Below are 25,498 nucleotides of genomic sequence, written 5' to 3' on the forward strand. Positions count from 1 at the left end.
AGAGCACATGACTTATGAGGAGAGGCTGAGGGAGCTGGGATTGTTTAGTCTGCAGAAGAGAAGAATGAGGGGGGATTTGATAGCTGCTTTCAACTACCTGAAAGGGGGTTCCAAAGAGGATGGCTCTAGACTGTTCTCAATGGTAGCAGATGACAGAACGAGGAGTAATGGTCTCAAGTTGCAATGGGGGAGGTTTAGATTGGATATTAGGAAAAACTTTTTCACTAAGAGGGTGGTGAAACACTGGAATGCGTTACCTAGGGAGGTGGTAGAATCTCCTTCCTTACAGGTTTTTAAGGTCAGGCTTGACAAAGCCCTGGCTGGGATGATTTAACTGGGACTTGGTCCTGCTTTGAGCAGGGGGTTGGACTAGATGACCTTCTGGGGTCCCTTCCAACCCTGATATTCTATGATTCTATGATTCTATGGCAGTAACAGGAAACTAACTACCCAGGCATGTGTTGGAAAAGTAACATGGCAAAACAAAATTTCCAGTAAGTTCCTGGATGTGGTTGGGCGGACCACACACTTTCAGAAAGTGGAGGAAGTAACCAAGGGGAGAGCCAATTTAGACTTGATTCTGACTGACAGGGAAGACTTGGTAACAAATCTGATTAACAAACTCAGAGAACTGGTAGGTAGAAAATCTAAGGGAAAAAGGAGTTCAGGGGAGCTGGCAGTTTCTCAAGGAGACAATACTGAAGACACAACTGCAACCTCTCTTGATGAGAAGGAAAGATAGGAAGAATAGTAAGAGGCCAATATGGCTCCCAAAGGAACTCTTTCATGACGTGAAAATCAAAAAGGAATCCTATAAAAATTGGAAACAGACAAATTGCTAAGGAGGAGTCCAAAACAATAGCACAAGCATGTAGGGACAAATTCAGAAAGGCTAAGGCACAAAATGAGTTACACCAAGCAAGGGACATAACAGGCAATGAGAAAAGAGGTTCTTTAAATACTTTAGGAGCAAGAGAAGACGAAGGAAAGTGTAGGTCGTCTACTCACAATTAAAAACAACCTTGACAAATTGGAAAATTGCTCTGAATGGACTGTCCAGCCTGCCCCCAAATTAGACTCATGCCCAAAGCAGGGGCTGCTACTGGGCAGCAAACCACACCCAGACCCATTTCAGAAGGATGGCCACACATGGCCCTGTAGGTGGTGGAAATAAAGACAACCCAACACAGGCAGCTGATTCTGTAGAATTCCTTTAATTTCTGTTAACTGCAAGTCTGTAAAAGGTTCAGGAGAAAGTTGTCATTACAAAACTAACAGCTGTTAGAATCTTTCTTTTGCCCCAGCTATAAAATGCTCCCAGGAGATGCAGTATAATTTAAAATAGAGAATATTGCACAAATAACCAAGAGGTTAATTAACTAACGAAAGAGTTACAAAGAGAAAGGCAAGCTCCGCGCTTTCTCCCAGCTTCAACCTTGGGACATGAGCTTCCAGCCAGGAACCACACCTTTAAATGGGACAGGAGTATATACAGGGGGGTCCTTGCTTGGTGCAGCACCAAGCGCAAATGACATGGTCTCAGATACTTCCAGAGAGCCACCAGTCTCCTGGCCAAGGGCCCAGCCATACTGGGGGACCTAGTTACGACAGGGATGTCTCCTGACTTAGCTCCATCTCAGTATAGAGGGGACATAACTGCACTTTACCCGCATCGCTAGGACAGAGCTAGGCAGTAGCATGGCTCAGAGATGCTGTTGATCAATTCTACAATGACAAGCTGGAGCCATGCTGTAGGTTGGTCCCTGGACCTGGTGGACTTTGTGGCACAAACAGGCTCTCAGACAGGGATCTGGATGACACAGCCACCTTCGATGCACCTACATCAGCTGCTGCTGCCACTGGAGAATCTCCCCATGGGAAAATTAACACTCCAAGACCCCAGAAGGCTAGTGCCGTCTAAAAATAGGGAAACCCACAGCCCCAGTGAATTGGCCCTTAAAGAAGCAGAATGACCTAAAGAAACCATGGATAAAACCAATAGTTTGAAGGCCAGAGACAGTGGGGTAGATGCTGTCCCTTTAAGATAACTGTGTACTGGTGACATCCACTGGGGAGCAGCATTTTGTGACAGATCAGAAGGACAAAGAGAAGGGAACACCCCCCCACGGACAGAGATGACAGACCGAAAGGGGGTCTACAGCAGTCAACAGGGGTGGGAGAAAGAGTCAGAGCCTTGCAGGGGGCTCAGCTGAACAGAAGCAGAGATGATCTAGCAATGTTTGGAGTGCGTGGGGGACAGGCAGGTCCTGCCAAGGAGGTGGAAGGGAGCGGTGGATTTCAGGAGGGGGATTCAAGCAGCAAAGTCAATGGCTACAGTGACCAGCCCCTGCCACCAGGTAGCATCTGTTGTGCAAGATGCTTTTGCCTCCCGCTTTAAATAGAACAGCAAAGAGTGGTGGGACCTGCTGGCAAAGGCTAATGTTTAAGTGGTGGCCACCGTACCTACACTGGGTCTTTTAAGTGACCAAGCCGGGTGGCTGGTGCACACAGATGGGGCAGTTCTGCCCTGGGTCTGACCCAGGTCCACTGCCTGCTCAGAAAAGCCCATTCAGGAGAAAACTACGAGCATCAGGACATTGCCTGAGGAATTAAGGACGACAATTAAAAGTGCTCATCGTCCAGCAAAGCAGAGAGAGGCAGTGCAGATAGCAAAGCAGGGGAGGGTGACACGACTCCCTTCGGAGGCTGGCTGTGGCTCCCGCAGCTGGGAGTTTGGGTTTCCAACTGAAAAGCTGCATCCCAAGGAAACAGAAGGAAGTGCTGGGATTTCTGTAGCAGCTTCTAAGACAACAGGCCAGGCTATGGTTCAGGAAGAGGCAGGGCAACATATAGTTCCCTCTAGAGAAGCCTGGCTCTAGATCAAAGCCTCCAGCCAACTGCCGTTCCTCACAGTGGTAAGCGTAGCAATACGAAGGGGCTTCCAGTGCTGCATCTCCAGCCTCTGGTCAGTCCCACTTCGGGGGTCGCTCTCAGAGTTAATCTGGCCTGGAGTCTGAAGTAATGAGCGAACAGGAACAATTCGCACTGACGAGCCTTCTAAACTGCTGTATTGTAGGTTATATTCACACACAAGTAGAGTCAGCAAACTGACATCCTGCCAATGCAGACCAGTCCTGCCAGGTGTTCTGCCCGGTTCGATCCCAGGGCCTCACCTGACCTGCCACCCACCCCAGGCCTCAATCTGGGCAGGCAGTTTCAACCCTGCTGGTCTCTAGGACCTAGTGAGAAGATGCACCCCCCTCCCTAGTACCCCTATGCGTATTAGTGTAACACCCGCTACCACCTCTTCCAGCATCTGAATGGGTCATGAGTTTGAGCTACCCCTAGGATTTAGCAGGGATGGAACTCCTCCAGCCCGGAACCAAAAACCCCAGCACAGTTACACATGAAAGGAATAGTCGATCTGTGATTTAATTCACATTGGATGGTGGGAATGAGCCTGTGACACACACAGAGGAAGCAATCGCCTTATTCCCAGTCCTCCCACTCTTCATCTTCCAGCTGTAAACAGGAGAGAGACATCTATCAGTCGGTTTAGATAATACACCAGCCATCTGCCCCCAGGTGCTTTCGGTAGCACTGGACACTTAGAGTTTGTCTACACTACCACTGAAGTCATTGTAACTTATGTCACTCAGGGGTGTGAAAAAGCCACCCCCTGACGCAACACAAGTTACAGTGAACTAAGCGCTGTCCACACCAGTGCTACGTTGGTGGGAGACGCTCTCCCGCCGACATCACCTCAGCAAGAGGCGGAAGCTGAGTCATCATGCTGATGTGAGTGCGCTCTCCTGTCGGCAAAGGGCGTCTTCACCAGACGCGCTGCAGCTGCGCTGATGTAGCACGGTAACGTAGGACTAGCCCTTAGTGGCCAGACGAGGCAACCAAGTCAGTGCAAAGCCTGGCAGACACAGAACACACCCTGATTGCTCCAGTTTCACTTTCTGGGAAACAAGTGTTCCTTTCTCAGTAACCGTCCCAGTAGTGTTTAAAGCAGGGTTTTGGAGTGGAGCCCAGAGGTGGAGTGCGGAGCAGCTCCGGAGCAGTGGAGCTGAAGGTTTTTGCCTGGAGCGGAGCCAGTGCAGAGCTCCAAAGCCCTGGTTTAAAGGGTTAATCCCCTCCCTCTCTCTAGCTAGTCCCTCCATGACTTTTGTAGGCAAGAGCCCAGATCCACATCTGGCTCCTGCAAGGCTGTTCTATTGTGCCCTGGGTCCCCACTGCTGGAGAGCGGAGAATTCTGGTTATTCAGCTGCTAGCTGGCTGCCCAGCCCAGCTTCTCGTTGTGAGGAGAGGCAAGGAAAGCAGCAAACCCCGTATCTCTCTAAAGCACATTGTGCTACACTGCCTTGCTGTCTGCAGAGAGGATGGGGGTTGTTCTGGAGCCCAGGGATTTCCCCTTAGTCCCAACACGCTGGATCACTCTCCACTCAGCTCCATGACAGGAGTTGGCGGCTGACCCAGGCCGGAAGCTCCCAACAGTGGTTGTGCTCATGCACAGGTGCAATGAGAAGCCACTGAAAACAACAGTGCATGGTGGAGTCTGTCCTGGGAGGGACCTTCTGCTAAGTTAGCGCTGCCACACCCAACTCGCCGTGTCTCTTACCTCTCCGGACACCTCCACCTTCGAGAGCGCCAGCTGCACTTCTTCTTCTGTCATGTCCAAATCAAAGTCTTTCTCCCAGTCCTCACTGATATCGGTGCTGGAGCCTGAAATCACAGGACACCGAGGTTAAGCCCTCTAGAAGGCAAAGAGCAAATGGGAACGTGAAAGGCTTTGGTGGGACCTGATGATGCATGGTGTTTCTCAAATATTTTACATCAGGGTCCCTGGCTCTTTAGAGTGAAACAGATTTCATCAGCCCAAGATCACCCCACTTGGCTCCTGCCAGCTCACCACCCCAGCTTTGGGGGCCCAAGGTTTGGGATTAGCAAAAAGGCCCCTCCCCTCCTCTGGCCTTGCTATTCCACAGCGAGCTGTTAGTAAGAGCAAAGCAGGGTCCCCGAAGCAGCTCACCCCAGACTCCACTAAACAGACAAGGTCTCCTGGCTCAGGTGTTCTGAGAGCTGAAGACTTGGCTCATGCCACAGGGCCACAGAACCTAGCCACAGTATCAGCAAAATTGAGGTATGCCAAGGCCACCTACCTCCAGGCTTGACTAACTGCTAACTATCAGGGACCTGAGATAAAAGAGCATGACCAAGTCTTTGCAAACTCCCAGATGATACCGACAGCGCCCAGGGTCTCCAGGTGGAGCCTCTTCAAAGCATGTGCATGCTGAGGACACACTCCACGAGCATTTGCGTACATGGATTTCTGACCCACCAGTGAGACGCCAACAAGGAGGTTACGAGGCAGACAAGAAGCCAGATGAGCAGGATGGGGAAATCTGCCATGCCCTCCCGCGATGTGTCCTGAGCTCACTACTGGTAGGTGGAGGAGGGTAGGGAGTAGGTCTGGGCTGAACCTGACCCAGACTTCCGCTGTGTCCGGAGTCACTTCTGTTTGCTGGGGGCAAGAGCAAAGGGGAGTTCTACCCAGGCCCACTCCCAGACAAGAGCCAAGCTATAGTCACAGAGCAAATGCAGCAGGTAAAAGGGGACAAGAGCTACACCGGCATTCAGCATTACCCTGACCCAGCTAACACCCCCTCTCCCCCATACGCTCTGGGCCGAGAGGGGTGCTCCCAGTTGACCAGAGGCCAGGTTACTGATGGGGCCTCTCAGGAAGGAAGAATTTCACATCACCAAGTACCTGCCACCATCCTGGCATTCTGTAGCCCCAAGGGTGGCCAGGAGGGGAAGAGGGTGCCCTACTGTGTCCTGTCGGGAAACTCATATTTCTTCTTCTAATTGGACTCCCTTCCCCAGTATAAATCCACATCTAACATACTAAGCCTCCTTCGCAGGTCCTGCTGCCTGTTGCTCAGAGGTATTTCCAGCGGCACCAATACCTTTAGGGCCAGGCCAACACAGTCAGGGGACATGCAGCTCACTTCAGGGTGGTGTTCATACCCCACGTCTGTGCCCGGCTTGCTGCCAAGACTCTTCCCTTTCTCCCCAAGGTTAAGAGTTTGATGGTGGAATCTCACCATCATTAACTGTTGACGCCCCAGACCCTGCACCCTGGCTTTTTAGCGGCCTCAAAGAGATAAGCACAGAGTTAAGGCTTTCAGAACGAGATGAACAAGCCACAGCTACACCACGATCCCAGGCCACCCTGACCACAGATTGTCAATAACTTGAGTTGCAAAGTTTAACGCCCCCAGGTGGCAAAATTGTGTATTACGGATTCTAAATGAGAAGCGAGGCAATCCAGCTCGCCACTATTCATCACTGAAGGGTCAGATCCAGCACACCCTTCTCCCTCCTGGAGCTCCCTGCAGTCCCTAAAAAGCCAGAGAATCCACATGCGCCCCTCGGTATGCCTTGGGCAGCGAGCTGGGAAAGGTTTGCTCAGGACTGACGCAGAAATCGTTTACTTGGCTTAGAACTTGCACCACTTCAGGATCTGCCTGTGTGGGCACACATGGGTAGATGGGTGTAGCTCGGGGGTTGGCGATGTCAGCAACACATGGAACGCGAATAATCAAAGGCTCCCAACGTGGGATCATCAGACAGCTCACCAGTTCAGCGCACTCTCCAGCTCACAGGCTGTTCACCCACGAGTCACAGTTCAAGGCTCATTTCGGCTGAACCCAGGACACAGAGCAATAAAGTGTGTCCATTATAAATCAGGCACCGTTCCCCTGAGAGCTTCGTTCCCTAGGGCAGGGTCCCCGGTGATGGCTCAGTGCTGACAGCAGTTACCCACCTTTCTTCCCATTGTTGGAGGGAGTGGATTTCCCGCTGTCTGAGTTCAGCTCAAAGACTCGTAAATCTGTCAGCCCGTCCTCTTTCAGAGTCTCTGTCTGGCCCGTTGGCTTGCTCTCTGCCTGTTCCTTGAGCCCCACAGAGCCCAGTTGCTCTGAAGATACTGCCAGCTTCTGAGTGGTTGTAGGAGGATGTGCAGACTCTGCTGGTTTTGGCTGGGAGCCCTGCTCTTCAGAAGTAGCTTCCAGTAACCTTTGGGAGAGGTCCCTGGCCCCAGACAGCTGAGCTCCAGTCTGTAACCGTGCATCAGGCACAGAGGCAGGGTTTGCAATCTGAGTCACAAGGGAGACACTCTCGCTGCTCTCAGACGGGGTCACCTGGGCCGGGGCTGGGACTGCAGCAAGACCAGACCAGCTTTCCTCTGCTGGCTCCTTTATGCTGGGGATGGGACTTCCCTCCAGGGTCAGGGGAGCAGCTGCTGCAGGGACAGATGTTGTTTGCTTTCCCTCTTCTAGAGATTTCAAATTCACACAAGGTTGGGGTGACATCCCCAAAAATTCCTCTGTGGGGGGGAGAATGGAAAAGGATTTCAGCATCTCTGTATGAAGCACAAATAGGCAGAGAACAACTGCTGAAAGGGGCACCTCCCTTCCCAAACACAGGCATCGGAGCCTCCAGCCATTGCTGGGAGCAGCATCAGCACCACAGTCTGCTCGTTCCCCCTACCCATTCTGGGAATAGGCCCCGCTAAGCCTCCCTGCCACATATTTCCTGCCAGTGGATGCTCTGGTCCAGGCAGCACCCCAGAGCAGCAGGCCCAGCTTGGAGCTAATGCACACAGGAGATAGTCCTCAATGCCCAGCTCCATCCCAAAACTTCCAGTGTGATCCTGGGCATGTCACTTCATCTCTCTGTGCCTTGGCTTCCCTAACTGTAACATGGGGATGATCCCACAGGGGACCTGAGAGGATCAAACCATCCAGGTTTGGGAAGCACTCAAACTGCTGTGGCAGGAGTCAGTCCTATAAAGTAGGCAGCCCCAGCGTTTTAACCAGCCTTCCCTCCAAACCTGTTCAGAGCAGGTCTAAACATCACAGTGGTGCCGGGAGCATTCACCTCGCCCGTGCTAGGGCTCCCACCGGCATTAGCATGGTGCAGCCGATAGCGGCAGTGGGCTATTTTGGGCCACAAAGCCAAATACAGACACAGCCCATGGCGAGGCGGGGGAGGGTGTTGCAGCTGGATTGGGGAACTGGTTTCATGACAATTAGCAGGAACCATTCTACAGCACGCTTTCTCTTCCCAGATCCACCATGGGTCTCAGAAGCTCTCTCTTGGCTTCCTGGCCATCTGACTTACCCTCTTCCTCTTCCCAGCCTGGCTCCTCGTGATGCACGCTCTGCTCCGCCCTCTGCTTCAGAGCTTCCCTCCGAACCTCCTCCTGTGGGGAATTCGCAGCTGCAGTCAGGAGCTGTGCCCACACCATCTCCTCCCCGATCCCGGCCCTGGTGTGCAGAGCTCCAACCCCTGCAAGTTCCCTACAGCACTGTCACTAATGGCAGGGACTTGGGGAAGGGAGCCCAGTTCTCTGCTGCTGTTCAGGGGCTAGCAACCCTCCCTCTGATCGGAGGGTGCATGTTGAGTAACAGCCCCTTTGCACAGCTCCTCACCACACTGCACCCTCCACTTTAGCTTCCTTGCAGGGTAGACTTCCCTCCCCCGGAACGCACCTGCTCCAGGTGATGGACTTTATAGAAGTAGCGCTGCCAGAATTCGGAATGGGAAACAGCCACTGGGACCTGGGACCATTGGAAGGAAAAAAGAGAGGGAAGAATTCAGTAAGGAGAGCCTGGGGACGCTGCAGTCTCTGACCTCACTCCCCTTGGGGTTCCTCTGCCTTCTCACTGCAAACCCTTTATCCTTCTGGCAGAGAACAACTCCATGGGGCTCCCACTGGAACCCACTGACTGATAAAGCAGACACAGTAAAGGGGTCACGAGTGAGCAGCCCTTCCACCTATGACAGGCCACCTGCACCACCTCAACACTCCCAGCCCTGCAGACCTGGGGAGAGAACAGCAGGGAAACCCAGGTCTCCCACACTAGGCCACTGCTCCCACCCACAGGTCCTTGCTCTGCGTATCCCAATCCCATCTTCCTGAATAAGACAATACTCAAAATCTCTTATTTTAGATCACTGGGCACCACTCTAGGTCACTTCAGGCAAGAGCTGCCAATCTACCAACATCAGCAACTGTTTGATCTCCCTGGGCTGACCATCACTCCGTTCAGAGGTGGGGCAGCTTAACCAGTTTACAGAGAATAGAACCCAGGCATCCAGACTCGCATTTGCCTGCCCTAACCACTAGACAGCACTGATTTCCCTCTGCTCATTCAACCTCCTCATGACTTGGCCACAGTGCCCATACGCCCCTGGCTCCAACCACTCCTGGGACAGACTGTGCCCTACGTAAGCAATCTGCGTTTTCAGAATGCAGATGACTTGCTGTCAAACATCTGCTGGAGACTCATTACACAAGGATTCACCAAGATGCTCAGACAGACAGAGGCCAGACAGCTCCAGAGCAGCATATGACAACTGGCTCCAGACCTGCGATACTGCAGTCCACAGGCAGAGAAAAAGAGCCCAATGAGCTACTTGGCAGCAAAGTTGCACAGGCCACCCTGCTTGGCTAAAGCATGCTGCCATTGCTCTCCATCCCAGGCCCTGGAGCCCAAGGAGTACAGTTTCCTACTCATATCTCCCCTGACTCCCACACACTGGAGGCTTCAGGCAGGTCTGAGCCTGCGCAACCATGAGAAAGTGCAGGAGCCAGGCTGCACCTCACCATCTTGGTGTAGAGAGCCCGGATGGAGGGGCTGGTCACCAGCAGCTCCGAGATCTCCCCTTTCTTCTCCTCTAGGTTAAACTGCGAGAGCCAGGACTCAAAGAGCTCAATGGGGCCTGCACGGGGGAAGCAGAGAGAGGTCCTTGGAACAAATGAGACAGGGACAGAAACACAGGGAGTTAAGGGGAAACATGCTATCTGGTGCGATCAGGTGCCACTGGAGTGAAGGGGCCAGGCTAAGACAGCAAGGGGCATCACAGAGGCAACAACCTGAGTCCTAAGGAAGTGAGCAGGAAGCACACTTCATTGGCTAAGCAGCCCGAGGTGCATACTCATGGAGAAACACTGATGGGATCCACAGCCAGCCCCCACCCACAAGAGGCAGGGTCACAATGAGGAAGCAGGGGACTGAGAGGAACTAGAAGTGTCCTTGAGAATATCCCTTTATAACTGCACATTGGGTAGGTGTGTATGTGGTGGGGGGGGGGCGCGTGGCGTGTTGCATCCATGCCCACCCACTCCATCTCAGACACACCACTTGCTCTGCCTTGCCCTTCCCATGTGTGTCTACTGGAACCGAGGGTCAGCATTCACTCTTTGGCACACTGCCAGTTGCTGGATTCCCAGCTCCAAAATCCCAGAACAGGTTAATCAGGCAGCAGCTCTGCAGCTTCCCACATAGCACAGGGCATGGAGCCTCAGCCACACCTGGGCAGGGTCAACTCATAGGCTGTGAAGTTAACTCAGTTGCCATGGCCTCTTTGCCAACAAGCAGCCCACGAAACCAGCTGTGGTGGCGGTCGGTCACGAGGGCACTCGTCTACTGGGGACCCACCAACCACCACCACACACGCGAACACCTCAATGTCTCCCCCTCCCGCCCATCTCAGCTTACCATCCGGTTCGTTGCAGTAGGTTGCTGGGTCTGACTGCAGGGTGTAGAGACGAGCCTGCAAGAGACAACACATACGGGAAGGGACAGCCATTAGCATGAGGGACAGCAGATGAGCCCAGTGATGAAGGGGGTCTGTCACATAAATCCCTGGTGGGAGCTAAGGCGTTTCCCACCCAGCAGGCAGTGAGGGGCATTCGGCACCTAAGTTCCCTCTAAGCTGCACGGCCGAGCAGCAGCCTATTAAACACCACGCAGGCTGCAGCTCCACAGCCCCGGAGCTGCCACGGCGGGGAGTGGCACCTCTCCCCCACAGCCCAGGTGCTGCTGTGGGGGCAGAGAGCTGGGGGGGGTGGGGAGGGGGAGGCACCTCTCTTCCTGTCGTAGCCATGGGGCAGCCTGCACACCAAACCCTTCATCCCCAGACCCCGCACCCCCAGCCAGAGCCCTCACCCCAGCCCTGAGCCCCCCCTCATACTCCAAACCCCTCGACCCCACCACTGCCACATGAATTTTGTTATATGCACCAATATGGAGGTGACATGTCACACATCATCTCCATATCGGTGCACATAACAAAATTCATTCCACGCACGCAGGGGAAAAATCAGAGGGAACACTGCTCAGCACATACCTTGGTGCTGTCGTACGGTTCTGTAGTACCAGAGGGTGTTGCCATCAGCGTTATAACATCGCAGTCGATGGTCTTATCTGGCGAAGGAGCGAACGTGTCTGAGATGACACCCAGGAAGTCAGCGAGTCCTTTCTTCACTTTCTCAGTCGTGCCCGAGGAGCCTTCCGTCTTTGCAAAGAGAAAGACAAGGGAATGATCTAAACAATGGTGCCTGAACCGCAGACAGTCCCATGTGGTCTTTTCCAGTGTCAGTGTCCCTTTAAAGAGGGACAATTCTCTCCTTAAAGGGTGGTAGTGGGGGATTGTGCAGTCCAGGCTGACCTGAGATGAGCAGGGGGACAGGGTAGGTGGTTAGTCGGGGTGATGGCAACAGATAGGCAGGGAACTAGCCTGGGCTGTGGGATGGGGTGGGGGGCAAGTAAGAGTGGCTGGTTTGGGGAGAGGATAGGGAGCTGTGCTGTCATGGTAACAGCTGTGCAGGGCAAAGGTCTCCTTTGGGTCTGGGAAAAGGGAACTCATCTCCAGGCTTATCCTGACACCTAGGCAGAACATTCTGTGCCTCACCTGGTGGCACAGGTAGGCAGAGGGTGAAGCTGATTCCAAGCCTCACAACAGCACAGAAAATGGGGAACCAAAGAGGGTAGGAGAGAAATTAGTTCCACCCAGTCTCCAAGCAGGAAATGCAGATCCAACTAGGTATCCTACCTTCCTCCCACCCCTAATCACACAGTGCCACTCTGAGCTAAGAGCTTCCCCAGCCCCAAGCAAATGGAAATTAGGATTCCCCTTGCAACATCTGCCACTACTGTGCAGAAACCTGGCCTGTGGCTCCAAAAGGCCCCCCGCCCTGAGAGTCACAAACGGAAAGGAAGCAGCTGGCCCTTCGGGGAGCCACAGCATGCACCTTCCCCCGTCCCATCTTGACAACTGTCAATGGGGCACTGACATCAAACAGTCCTGGCAGCCATAACAAGGGAATCACTTAGGGTCATCACAGACACTTTGCATTAGGGAAGGGAGTTCAAATTCAAAGTCCAAGAGCGATGTGACTTCAGGTCATGCTATAAAGGCATCATTTCCTGAAAGGAACAGTCTGTGTAGTGCCAGAATCCTGTTTGACAGCCAGCTCTACTCTCTAATGAGAGCAGGAGGCAGAGTCGTGGCTTGCCTGCTGTTACTTACAACCAGCTTCTCCTTGACCACGCTGGCCGTGGCAGCAATGGTGCATGCTGTATCATGCTGCACCACCTGGGTGAACTCAGTCAGGTCCCGCTTCATGAACTCCAATGCTTCCGTGGACTACAAGACAGAGGGACACAGAGTATATCAACCCCAGATTCTCACACAAGTCCATTTTCACCCTAGGAATATCTGAGGCATCACAATCCCTGGAGCAACAGAGGCCTCTAACCCGAGGGACTATTCTGTATGTGGAGATGACAGGGCTCTCGCAGGTGAGGCCCTACCAACGCCATAGAAATAATCATGTTTACAACACATCTGAGAAACACGACTATGCCCAAATCACGTTACATGTTCCTTCCTTACCAGTGCAGATAGAAAAAAAAAATCACATTTTAATCCTGGCAGACAATTAGGCTAAAGCCTGGCTCCTTCGTTGTCATGGACACGCCAGCGCACATTCTAACAGCAGTGCTGTAATCACGTTTCCAGACTGTTTAGAGGTGATCGATGCCGTAGTGCTGACAGGGCCTTAATAAAAGCTGTCGCTAGTGCGCAGATCTACAGGGATAACTTTAGACATAGCAAAGCAATCGGATTTTTATTTTTTTTTAAACCACACATTTTCTTGGCTCCTTTATTATTGTTTCAATAGCCTTTGAATGAAAGCTGCAAATATATGGATGAGTCACATGTTGCCTAGTTTCAATCATAGTGTAGCTGAACTTCTCAGTCTCATGCCTTTGCGAGTTGCTGTGGGGGGGCAGTATGCTCTGGGCATTCTTCTCCCCACTGCCTCCAGAACAAGAGGCCTTTCCAAAGTGCAGATCTATAACTACAATCTAGTTCAAGCTTTCACGTGACTTTTCACAGCTCAATATCTGAGGACAGGGTTTCTGTTTGGATAAGACTAAGTTAAGACTTTCCAGTAAACAGATTTTCCCCAAGAGTAGATGGTAACATAGAAGTAATGAACTGAACCATTATTAGAATAACATTTTACATTAACACAGGACTCTCCAGGCCAAAGGATCCCAAAGCCTCTCATAACAAACACAGCCAGCTCTGGGGGGAACTGCAGCAACTGGCTAGTACAGGGCACCTCACACGACATTGTTAAGAAGGGAAATTTTGGCTAAGCCCCTTGTCCAACGGCTCCTTTTAGGTTAAGTGCCACTAGATAATTCATAACTTTGCAGAGTAGCCACACTCTCTGCTATCAGGGGCTCAACCAACATTTCACAGCTTACTTTATACTAATCATAAGTGACGAAATAAAGTTCTGCACTGCAATACGGCTGCCTTACCCCAGAACTGCATAGTTGCTTAAGTGCATTTTTAGAAGCAACAGAGAGCATGTAGGCAGATTGAAGATGATAATACCCACATCATGGCTAATGCCCAGTGTATGTCAAACACCAGGCTACAATCCAGCAGGAGAAAAGGACATTCACAGAGTGACTCAGTCCCATAGGTTACTTTAAAAAACAATGTAGAAATCAGGAAGAATTTCCACAGGATTACACAGCAAAACAGAAAACTCCTATAAGAGGCTCCTTACTGGGCCTGATTTGCTCGGGTTACAGAAGAATCCGCAAGAAGAGTGAGAAATCCAAATAAACTATTGTGTTTTTCTGTGGGAAGATGCAAGCTTTCCTCAAGCAATAGCTTGTCCTGTTCCATACAGGCAACCTCCTACCTTCTCTTTGACAGTCTGGTAGCTTTGCTGCAACCAGCTTCTCCACCAGCCTCCATCTTCCCTGTTACAGGACAAACATATGAAGCTGAAATTGTGAATTTCACATTATAAATTCACACCAAGGAGTCCATTAAAACATACATACATACATACCCCAGCATGTGTAAAAGCTACAGCCACTGCTTTGCTCTGTTCAAACCCTTTGGGCCTTCAAAGAACCTACCCCTCTCACCCAGCAACTCTCCTTTCAAAGGTTTAAGATCCAAAAGGGTTACAATTAAATGCAAACCACCCCTGCAGCATTTCCAGCCCACACATTGCACCCCAGGCTGTGGCACGAGACCCACAGTATGAACTAAGCCATCTACTCTGCGGGGCCACGGAAACTCAACCCCAAAAGGAAGCAGGGAAATTAGATGGGTCAGTCCCCCTTAGTTTAATCATCTCATGGAGAGTCAGTAACAGTGAGGAAGGCAGACCTGGCTGGTTTTTAAACTGGTTGGATTTTAACCAGACCATGTTTCTAAGCCTCTCCTGTTCCCAGCCGAGAGAAACAACCCCCATCACAAGACACACTCTCCATTTCTCCCATGGTTTCTGCCACACCATAACACTCTTTCCTCTATACAGCCAAATTCCCTCCTACCCTCACCCCACCCCAGCCCGCTCCCTTCCCACCCACCCCCTCCAGCCCCCCCAGCCAGCTCCCTTCCCACCCACCCTCCCCCACCCCGCCCAGCCCAGCCAGCTTCCTTCCCACCCATGCCCCCTACCCCGCCCAGCCCAGCCCGCTCTCTTCCCACCCCCCGCCCCCGGCCCGGCCCGGCCCAGCCCAGCCCGCTCCCTTCCCACCCACCCCCCTCTGCCCCCCCAGCCCGCTCCCTTCCCACCCACCGCCCCCAGCCCCACCCAGCCAGCTCCCTTCCCACCCACCCTTCTCTGCCCCCCCAGCCAGCTCCCTTCCCACCCCCCCCGCCCAGCCCAGCCAGCTAGCTCCCTTCCCACCCACCCCCCTCTGCCCCCCCAGCCCGCTCCCTTCCCACCCACCCCCCTCTGCCCCCCCAGCCAGCTCCCTTCCCACCCACCCCCCTCTGCCCCCCCAGCCCCGCCCAGCCAGCTCCCTTCCCACCCACCCCTCTCTGCCCCCCAGCCAGCTCCCTTCCCAGCCCCCTTACCTCCCAACCTCACATAACCAGACTCCTTCCTACCCCCACAGACCAATCCCTTCCCACCCCGCTCTGCCCCCCACCCCTCCCGCACGAGGGCGCCCCCCTCAGATCCCTTCCCCCACCGCCAAGGGACCGCCCCCCCGCTCTGCGTTACTCTCACCCTTCCGCCATTTTGGACGCCTGACGTCACCACTATTTACTGACCTTTGACGCCAGAAACCCCGCCTCCTGGGCGGGCTATTTTTAGCCACCGCCCAGAGGGGGCGGGTCACGCGGGGGCCACCGCCCAGCGGCAACGTCACGTCCTCGTTCACGCGGGGCTCGGGCTGGTAACGGGTACGGTGGCTGCGGAGGGTCGAGAGCGATCGAGCGTCGGCCGGGCAGCTCCGCACGCGCGCTCAATATTAGCGCCCCCCCCGCCCCCCGGGAGCGAGAGCCCGGGGCCCGGCGACCCCCGCCCGGCCGCCCCAGGGAGGCGGGGCCTCCGCTCCCCAGCGCCCGCCTATGGCCGGGGGGGGCGTCCCCCCCCCCCCGCCGGGCGCTACCCCCCCATGCCGGGCGCTACCCCGGGATCCTCCCTCCCCACCCCCGCTGGGGCTCCCCGGGCCGGTCCCCCCCCCGCACAGCGCTGCGGGGAGCCCCTGGCGCAGCCCCCCCCCCCGCTGCGGGACCCCGCGCGGGTCCGCTTCTGGGGGGGTCGCCTGGTTTGTTCCCACCACCCGGCGGGGGGGGGTCCCCTGCCTGCTGCCTTGGCCACTCCCTGGTTTCTCAAGCCGTCCCCGGGGGTCATCCCGTCCCCTTGGGTTCCGGTCTTGCTGGGTCCCCTTTCCCTCTCTGCTCTCCCAATTAATATCCCCCCCTCCCCCCGGGGCTGACTGCTGCGTCCCCTAACCTCGGGACCATGCTTCTGCCTGTTAACTGCCCCACCTGGCGGTGCCAGCCTGTCTCCCCTACCTCTGCGCTTAGCGAGAAGGGGCTCAGGTATTCCTACAATCTGCGTCCGCTGAAGAAGTGGGTACGCGCTCCGGAAAGCTCCTGCTCCGATGTGTCTGTTAGTCTGTAGGGTGCCACCAGGCTCTTTGCCGCCGCGTAAGCTGGTTAGTTTGTCTCTCTCGCCAACAGAAGTTGGCCCAATAAAAGACAAGCCCTCACGCACCTTATCTCTCTAGTTTGCTTAACAGTAATATAACTTTATATAGGAAATAATTACTGGAAGAGTGAAGTTGATGTGTCACAGCATCATCTGGGACTCCGGCAGTGCGTGAGATTTCTTTCAGCAGCTTCCTCTGTGCCGGGCAGCTAGTGCCGCAGCTGAGCGCGCTTCCTTGGAGCGGTGACCGCTATGATCCTAGCTACAGCAGCAAGCTGCCAAAATCAACAAGGAATCCAGCAGCATAAGCTTCCCCACGGGAGCGGGCTTGCCAGAGGTAGTTAGGATGTTGGTGGTGATGCGTGCACCGTTTCCACTGTACGGCTTTCTACTCTCTTTCTTTGCTGCAGGCAAATCTCATGTCCCATCTTCCCTCAGGGGAACAACTTCAGTGGCCGCGCTTCTGTGTCAGCAAGAGCACAGCTGTGGTCCTCATAATTAGCTCAGAAGCGCAGCCATGAGTGAAAAGAAAGCCATAGAAACCCCCCCCCCCCCCCCCCCCCCCGACAGCGAGGCTGTGATGAAGATAAACCTCTCAGCACCCACAAAATGTTTGATTCACTAAATACTCCTATTTGGTGCATCCTCATGAAGGGCCGGATATCTGATCCTGAAGTGCTGAGCGCAGGAGTTGGGGTCTTCGTGGTCTCAGGATCTGGCTTTTGATTTCAGCTTACGAATGAATTTTTTGCATCCTGTACTTTTTGGTCTTTGGCTAGGAATGAGAGAGAGAAAAGGGAGACCCAGATGATGCTTCATAAACATTTCTATTGCAATGGTGATTGGACTCCTACCAATTTTGCTCTGACGTACTGGTTATTCTCTGGTTGCGTCGATATTGTGTCCAGTGGAAATGGCTCTGTGGTCACTGTGTCCAGAAAGCCCTGTTGCTGTGCTCTCATCACCTTGGCACACCTGTCCAATGCATTCTCACATTCATATGTACTTTGAGTTCAGCCTCAGTAGCCTGCACGGGTTGGTAGCAAGTCTTTTAACTTTGTGCCCCAAGATGGAACAGTCTCAGAGGTAGCATAAAATGGAAGAATTATGGTCATATTTTGCTGGGGGGGAAAAAACCCTTCTCTGCAAAATATGAAGACAGGATGCATCTTACCCTCCCCTCAGATGTTGTAAAGCAGTACCCCAGGTTTTCTCAAGAAGAGAAAAGGATACTTCAAATAGAGCATCTCCACTGGGTTCTCTTTTTCACGCGCTGTCCTGGCACTAGAAAGGCAGCAAAGAGGGAGGAGGAATCTACAGAGCAAACTGCAAAATGCCCCTACATACCATATACGCTCATCACCAGCTGCTCCTTCATAGACACCAGTTTACACACACACACACACACATTGGCAAGGTTACTAATTCAGTTCTGTATGCCTGTCACAATTGCTGGCTGCATTTATAACTGCCTTGCAACACCACAAATAAGAGAACAAAACTAAGCAAAGTCAGTTTAGGAAAGAATTCCTTCCTCCCCCCAACTTGCAAAGGAACTCAACTGAGCCAGGGTAAGCCTGAGCAAACAGGTAAATCTTGCAACACACCCTCCAGGTCAACAAATTGGCTCTGTCAAACCAATGGAGTAATTGGATTCCAGAGCCAAGGCCACCCGCACCCCACTGATAAGGCCCTTCCTCCAGCCCCCGCCAAGGAATTCAGACCTGGGGACTGCTAGTAATATGTCCCAGCTGATTTCAAGTGGTGGGATGATGCACAAGGAGCAAGGCTGTCCTGTGCTGGTAACAGAGGAGAACATGTTCACGTTTCTGTGCTCCCTCTCTGTCCATATACACACACCCCACTCCAGAGGGAATGCCTCATGCAGAACAGGAGACATGCTTGGCTATTAAATGGCCAATGAATTCACGCCATCTGCTTCAGATTACTAGCTGAGTGACAGCTTCACATGGGTCAGTGACTCTCATTATCCCAACAAGAGACTGCCATGTGCCTGCATGTCAGGAATTGTGCTTAATTTTTACACTGCTGATTAACTAGTGATTTCATCCTCTGCCCATCTGGGTGAATTTAGGAGGGGATGGGGACTAGTTCACTGGACATTTGGGGAAATGTTGAATGTTGGATTGCACAATGTTTGTGTTTCAAAGACCATGTGGTGCTATTAGATGCTGGCAGATTCCCAGGGGCCATGCTCTTTATCATGCAAGTTATTAAGTCATTCCTGCTTTAGTTTCTCCCCATCCAGATCCCAAAGTTGGTGAGGACTGAGTGTTCATTTTACTGTAAAAACTGAGCATGTTTATCCCAGAACCTTGCTATGCTTGGGGATCATGTCTCCTTGTTTTTCTTCTCTCATGAGATGATTCTGGAGAAGTGACTAGGAGATGCAAAGGAACCAGGTGACATCTGAATTGCTGAGTCCGCAAAGGGGCCTTTAGGCCATCCCTCCCAGCTGCCACCCTTGGCTTTTGCTTTTCAGGCTCACTCATGTGATTTATTAAAGAGCCATGGTTTACAAAAGGAGGCAGGCGTCCATGTGCACACTATCAAAACCAGTCCATAAATTTCCCTTTTAACAGCTTTTGTTCTGGAGACATCAGTCCCTTGGCTGGCCTAGGGCTCGTTAATAAAAATGAAGCCTTTTTGGAAACAGTTGTTGCTTGTATGATACATGAGCCCTGCAAATAACCATTGTCCCCAGTCCATCATTAGCAGGTTTTTCTCTTTCCTTCCCACCCCCCGACCATTGATTTAAAGCTGAAGTCTCTGTAATCAATGCATGAAGTTTGGTCCGTTCTCAAAACCAGCTATTCCAGCATGAGCTAGATTTTTTTTATGCAAATCAGGTCCTGAGCTCTGGAATATGGCAGTGACCTGAAGAATCTGAAGTAAAGATAAAATTAATAGTAATTAAGATATGCTTTTTTGCTATAACTTCTATATCTTGGCCAAGGTAGAAGACACCCCAGAGGCTCTCTGGGGCTGGGACTGTTTTTATTCTTGTGTCCTGTATAGCATTGAACAACTTGGCCCTTAAACAACCAATAATCCAATTCTGGGTTTGGGTGGCTGGCTGGCTCAGGAGATAGATAATTGGCTAGGGAGCCTTTCCTCTTCTAGGATGCTGTCTGAAGACAGTCTATGTCGATAGTTACTGAGTTATTATCAGCTGTTGGCTGTTCGGTGGATCTGTGCCGGAATGAATCGGGTCTCAGAACCATTGCTAGTGGACATGTGCTCACGACCACCACAGAGATTGATTCAGAGATTCCAAGGCCAGAAGGGACCTTTCTGATCACTGAGTGTGAGCTCCTGTACAACACAACCATAGAACAGTCCCAAAATAGTTCCTAGATCAGGTCTTTTAGAAAAACATCCAATCTTGTTTTAAAAATTGCCAGTGATGGAGAATCCATCACAACCCTTGATAAATTGTTCCAATGGTTAGTTACCCTCACTGTTAAAAATGTATGTCTTATTTCCAGTCTGAATTTGTCTAACTTCAACTTCCAGCTATTGGGTCCTATTATACCTTTTTCTGCTAGATTGAAGAGTCCATTATCACATGTTCCCCCTGTAGGTATTTGTAGACTGTGATCAAGTCACTCCTTAACCTTCTCTTTGTTAAAATAAACTCAAGGAGCTCAATGTATTCATCTTTAGAAGACAGGTTTTCTAATCCTTTAATCATTCTTGTGGCTCCTCTGTGAACCAATATCATCATCCTTCTTGATTTGTGGACACTAGAACAGCTGGACATAATATTTCTGCGACGGTTGCACCAGTACCAAACACACAGGTAAAGTAACCTCTCTATTCCTACTTGAGATTCCTGTTTATGCTTCCAAGGATGTCATTAACCCATTTGGCCACTGCATCACACTGAGATCTCATGTTCACCATGATTTCCCTCCCCCCGCAAATCATTTTCAGAATCACTGCTTCCCAGGATAGAGTCCTGCACTGTGTAACTGTGACCTACATTCTTTGCTCCTAGATGTATACCTTTATATTTAACCTAATTAAAACATACATTGCTTGCGCCCCGTTTATCAACTGATCCAGATTGCTCTGTCCTCTTCATTAATTACCACACCTCCAAATGAAGAGCCCTTGTTGTCATTCTCAGGGACAAGAATTGAATGGGCCATGAAGAAAAATACCATTTCGCCTCTCTTGGTACTCCTTCCATTGCAGAGTCAAAGCACATTATTTGGACAGTATGAAGAACCACATGAAGGAAGCCTGCTCAGTTGCTGCTTATGTTGTAGCTGACAGGTCAGCACCGATCATCTTCAGTACATTAAATATAAGGAAATAAACCTTTGGAGCCTTTGCCCCAGTTACCTTTGACTAGTATATTTTTCTCCATGACACAGCAGGAGCAAATACAATATGAAAAATCTCATCAAGAAGCTTAGATGAGATGTTGGCATCTGACCTTCTCCCCAGACTTTGGGATGGGTTTGGGAAACTTGTGCTCCACCCAATGAATTGGAATCTGGTGACAATATCATAGGATTGTGCTATCTAGAGGAGAAGGAGGCTAGCTACAGAGATCACCCCCACATTACTCCTTCTCAGATGCAGTGTGTGGCATCTGTTTGGGCTTCTAAGGAAGACACTCATATCCTCATGGATAAGACAAACTAAGCACCAGAGATAACGGTGGGGTAGGGAAGCCAGAGTAAAATGGTGAATAGCTGCACACCACAATGAAAGTCAGGGAAAACCCATCAAACCGAGGGTTCCCTGTTCTAAAGCATACGTTAAGACACTCTCTTGGCTCTTAGCATTTGAGTGGGAAAACTATCATGGACTCTAAGGGCATTGGAAATGGCTGCAAAACAAGAAGAAAATAAAGGTTTACATAGTATTGTATATATTTGCCGGGAGTGATTTGAACAGCAGTATAATTCCTCCCAGCCCATTCCTACCCAGACACCTGCGTGTTTCCAAAAATGTGTTAAATCAGAAATGTCCCCACAGTGTTCAAATTCTGCCTTAATTTCAGGCTTCTCCCTTCTCTGTACTCCATGGAGACCCCTCCTGCAATAACAGTACTGCAGTATTGTACAGTAGTGGCCCAAAACACTAGTGTAAAGTGTGGTGATTTGGATCATTAGCGTAGAATGCAGCAGTATTTTAAAATCACTATCTCTTCAGTGATATATGAAGGGAGACAGCAAGTGAGAAAAGGCTTAATGGCCATCTTATGTTATGATACGTTCAGATCTCATGCTATGCAGGGTTGGCCTAGGTAAGTAGTAGTATGATGTTTATTACAGTAGTAGGTAATAGTGAGGACTATCTAGTTTTGCAGGATTTGGTGCTGGTGATTCAATGGGAAGCATTGTTTCCTTTGAGTTAGTATTAAACCAATGGCCCAGAACAGCATCAAGGGCACTGCTGGCAGGACTGTCTTTCAGATGAGATGTAAAACTGTCATCCTGTAATCCCGTTTCTGCAAGCGTAGGAGTGTTTAATCCCAGTACCCTGGTCAAATTCCAGATCAAGCAATTACTGACTGCTTCCCTGAATCCCCCTGTAACTTCACATGGCTGTCTCCTGCGCTTCCTGCTTGAATCTGTCATGTAGAGCCCCTGTTCAGCGTTAAACACCTTGCTTGTTCTACCCCAGAGATGGCTGAATTTCAGAGGTGGGTGCAATGTATGTAGAGTTTATATATTTTTGTAAAGTGGTTTGGGAGTCTTCAGGATGAAAGGTGCTATAGAAATATAACAGATGATTATGTGATGCATGGATAGTAGTTAGCATTGAATCATCAGGGTGTATTGTGAGCATTGCCGGAGATGATTAGAGGGTCACAAAGTGAAGCTGAGCAGATCTCAATGAGATACTATGTCAGGTAATTCCAAGGGCCTTTCCAGCAGCAAAGCCATTTTAATCAAGAAAATAGTTACCATGTGAAGGAAGGTATTTTGTTGACAGGTTTTTTTAAAATAACTTAACCCTTTCTTCTCCAATTCCTAAGAAGCTTAAATGCATTTTCAGGAGGCATCTTATATTGACCCCTTTGATTGATAGGAGAGCCGTAATTCTACAGCGCCTCGGAGAAACTAGAAACCTCTCCAGACCTGTAGCTGAGTATCCGTGTTTAATGGACACTGCTTCCGATTTATGCCACTCCTAAAATTCCCATAGTTACAGTGCCCTGAGTTTGGGCTGTGGATTTGGAGGCCTTAGCCATCCTAGAAAAGTTTGCTCGGATAGCTATATCAGTATAGCTGTATTGGCAAACCCACATAGTATAGACACTGTTTATACCGGCATATGCTTCTGCCGGCATAGTTTATACCAGTTGCCCAAGAGACATAAACTATACTGACAAAAGGACTTTTATGCTGGTATAACGGCATCTACACTTTCCTGTCATAGCTTTACTGTTAAAAAAAATCACACTCCTCACCATTATGGCTATGCTGGTATAAGTCTTACATGTTGACTAGCCCTAATGTGTTTCCAGCGTGGCTGCTAGCTGCAAACCTGATCTGAAATCTTCTTCTGAACTTGTCAGGTGTATTGTAAAAGTCCAAGTAGATCAGTACTTCTGCCCACTAAAGTTTTTGAAAATGATACAAATATTTACTATTTAAATGCTTGTAGCCAGAAGGTATAAATCATCACATCATGGATTCTGTCTATCTAGGTACTGTGTGGGCCCCATCAGTGAGGCGTCTGACCACCTGTCCTGACACAATAAAAGTTCAGATACTAAGTCTGAGCTCCAAAATACCTACTGCCCCACGTCCGTACCCTTGGACCCAGCCCTAAGTGTGTAGCCCTATGACACAGCAATTGCTTGCTCCCTGGGTTACAGAACAGAACTCTTCATGCATGGGACACAGATGTATACAGTGCTAGCACATCGAAGGACTTGACCTGAAAGATAAGCATCAGGAAACAAGAAGAGTTTGAAAGACTGTGGGAAATCCCTTAATATTCAAGAAACAGTCTACCTTTCTCAGTGTAACTGTGAGCCAAAAACCACCAAACTGTAGCTCCCCTGTTTTTGGTGAAGTTCCCTAAAACTGAAATAATTTGAGTTTGTCTGAGTGCTTGAAAAAAATGCATCTTGGAATGGAAACTCTTCTTGGCAGGGAATCTGTTCTTTGCATGGCATATTTACAATGAAATATAAACAATAAAAAATTATCAACAAGTAGTAATTCTTCAAGATCAGCTAAAGTGGGAGCGGAGGTGCTTGGATATCTGTCAGATTCATTTGCTCTGTATTGGATCTTAGGTTTATTTTAACAGCTGTTATAAGCAATCATGGAGTTAAAGCATTTAGTAGAACCTTCAGAACTGTTTAAATGAAATCTAATATAAATTCCCAAGGCTTCTATATGGGAAACTTGGGCTAACTGGTTTCACTTTCTTCCAAACCATTCAGCTCTTTTTCCTCTCCTAGCCTAGCCTATCCCCCCCACCCCCATTCTTCTCTCTCTCTCTCTCTCTCTCTCTCTCTCTGAAACATTTTCTCTAAGTTCTCCCAGCCCAAATGAAACTCTTAAGGAACTTTCAAAATAGGAGACCGGTTTGCCAAATCCATTGACTAAGATGACTATATTTATTATCAGTAAAAATGAAAATTCCAGGTACGTTGCATCACATCAGCTACTGAAGAAAGGCAAAGCTACGTGTCACAGCTGAATGGCCACCTCAATCAAGCTCTTCTCTCACCAGCCTTGGGAACTGTCTTAGGGATCCTGCTGCCTGCAGGTTTGGATACAGAGCATGTCGTAGAGTCTTAGGGGATAAGTGTCTGTTACATGGTCAGGAGGAGACTGGCGAGGTTTGTAAATGGAAGGGCACCGATAGCGCTACCCCCAGCCCAAGGACTCTCCTGGTCAGAGCAGTGCCCGTTCTGCGGCGCTGACCCTATTAACGCCTTGGCGTTGGGTCTCTGGGGCCAGGGTGAGCCTCCGGCCTTACTTGCTTGCCCTTAGGCAGGACGGGGCGGCGGCCGCCCTTGGCAGCTCCCGGGGTGCGGCCTGGCACGCGGAGCAGAGGCAGGGCAAGCCGGAGTAGTGTCTGTAAAAGGGGCCCAGGGGCCCCGCCGCCGTGCGGTGAGTCTCTCGCGGAGCCGGTCGGCAGCCCGGGTACCCAGCTGCGGCTGCCAGGGAGCAGGCGGGGGGCAGGCTCTGCGCCCCGGCGGCGGGGGGCATGGGGCGGGCCCGGGGCAGCGGGTGGCTGCGGGGCCCGGCGTGGAGCTCGCTCAGCAGCCGCCTCATCTCCTGCAGGGAGCTGCTCAGCGTGAGGATGTAGTTGCGGGCCAGCAGCAAGGTGGCGATCTTGGAGAGCTTGCGCACCGCCGGCCCCTGCGAGTAGGGCATCACCTCCCGCAGCCCGTCCAGCGCCTGGTTCAGGTCGTGCATCCGCCGGCGCTCGCGGCTGTTCACCTTCAGCCGCTGCTGCTCGCCCGACTGCTCCTGCCTGCTGGCCCGGGGCGTCCCCCCGGCCGGGCCGCTGGGGCTGGGCTCCCCGGGCCGCCGCTGGGGAGCCCCTGGCTCCCGGCAGCGGGCTTCGAACACGCGGCTGGGCGGGAGCTCGGGGCTGCCCGCTTCCTCCAGCTCCGGAGACGATGCTCGGCTGGATGTGGAGGCCACATCGGAATCCATGGGGCAGCCAGACGTGCCACCTGCTTCCCCCCCCGCCCCCCAGCCAGCGGCTCCGGGGTGGGGCTCCCCGCTGCTGGGGCAGCTGCTGCCCGGCGCCGTCACAAGGGGCCCGTGTGCACTGGGTCGGAGACAAACTTCCCCCCGTCCCCCTTGTTGGCTGGGCGAGTGTAGCGGGCTCCCCGCAGGGCCGGTTATTTATACAGCCCCCGTCACAAAGGGAACAATGGCGCCCAATCACCAAAGAGATTCTTCCCCTAATGCGGCTACCGGGCCGCCACTTTCCCCAGTCACCACCCGGGGCGGCTTGACTCTCTGCGGCGGAGGGGTCTGAGCAGCCCGGAGCATGCAGCCGGGCAGAACGCGACCAGCTGCGGCGAGATCTCTGCCCATTGTCCTCCTCCAGCTGTATGGACCCTGCGAAACCCCTGGCTCGCTCACACACACATTCCCCTCCACCCATGGACACAGTGGGCCACAGCCACAC

At 51.6% G+C, this 25,498-nt stretch overlaps 2 protein-coding genes and 2 long non-coding RNA genes across 9 annotated transcripts; 2 read left to right on the forward strand and 2 right to left on the reverse strand.

Moving 5' to 3' along the window:
- Positions 1–1,195: 1,195 nt before the first annotated feature.
- Positions 1,196–15,472, reverse strand: BSDC1 (BSD domain containing 1). Of its 6 annotated transcripts, none has more exons than XM_037881621.2 (11): positions 15,416–15,472; positions 14,087–14,147; positions 12,388–12,504; positions 11,206–11,373; positions 10,575–10,629; positions 9,680–9,795; positions 8,562–8,630; positions 8,191–8,272; positions 6,833–7,393; positions 4,625–4,728; positions 1,196–3,522 (listed from the first exon to the last, which is right to left on the reverse strand). In XM_037881621.2, exons 1-11 carry the CDS (start codon positions 15,424–15,426, stop codon positions 3,490–3,492), a joined length of 1,377 nt encoding a protein of 458 aa, XP_037737549.1. In that variant the 5' UTR covers positions 15,427–15,472; the 3' UTR covers positions 1,196–3,489. The 6 variants fall into 6 exon arrangements, with proteins under 6 accessions (XP_037737549.1, XP_037737547.1, XP_037737550.1 ...); XM_037881619.2 differs by having other exon boundaries at positions 14,087–14,171; positions 15,416–15,451; XM_037881622.2 differs by lacking the exon at positions 15,416–15,472 and adding an exon at positions 14,240–14,716.
- Positions 15,473–15,535: 63 nt separating this feature from the next.
- LOC122463312 lies at positions 15,536–19,836 on the forward strand. Its single transcript, XR_006286549.1, has 2 exons — positions 15,536–15,591; positions 16,455–19,836. It is a non-coding gene; the product is annotated as an uncharacterized LOC122463312 (long non-coding RNA).
- Positions 19,837–20,353: 517 nt separating this feature from the next.
- On the forward strand, positions 20,354–23,446 carry LOC122463306. The gene is made up of 3 exons (XR_006286528.1): positions 20,354–20,647; positions 21,881–22,028; positions 23,040–23,446. It is a non-coding gene; the product is annotated as an uncharacterized LOC122463306 (long non-coding RNA).
- A 490-nt stretch (positions 23,447–23,936) lies between these two features.
- LOC119563991 (oligodendrocyte transcription factor 3-like) lies at positions 23,937–25,161 on the reverse strand. The gene has a single exon (XM_037882004.2). The coding sequence runs from the start codon at positions 25,012–25,014 to the stop codon at positions 24,325–24,327; it is 690 nt and encodes a 229-aa protein (XP_037737932.1). The 5' UTR covers positions 25,015–25,161; the 3' UTR covers positions 23,937–24,324.
- Positions 25,162–25,498: the final 337 nt, after the last annotated feature.

This window comes from Chelonia mydas, chromosome 19 (assembly GCF_015237465.2).
Source record: "Chelonia mydas isolate rCheMyd1 chromosome 19, rCheMyd1.pri.v2, whole genome shotgun sequence".
NCBI classification, from domain to species: domain Eukaryota; kingdom Metazoa; phylum Chordata; order Testudines; family Cheloniidae; genus Chelonia; species Chelonia mydas.

Bases quoted from the DNA above. Each gene is read 5' to 3' on its own strand.
- BSDC1 (XM_037881619.2), bottom strand. The intron at 10,630-11,205 runs GTATGTGCTGAG...TGTCTCTTGCAG, and splicing joins AACCGTACGACAGCACCAAG to GCTCGTCTCTACACCCTGCA. The intron at 8,631-9,679 runs GTGAGGTGCAGC...CAATGGTCCCAG, and splicing joins GGGCTCTCTACACCAAGATG to GTCCCAGTGGCTGTTTCCCA.
- LOC119563991 (XM_037882004.2), bottom strand. From the start codon at position 25,014: ATGGATTCCGATGTGGCCTCCACATCCAGCCGAGCATCGTCTCCGGAG.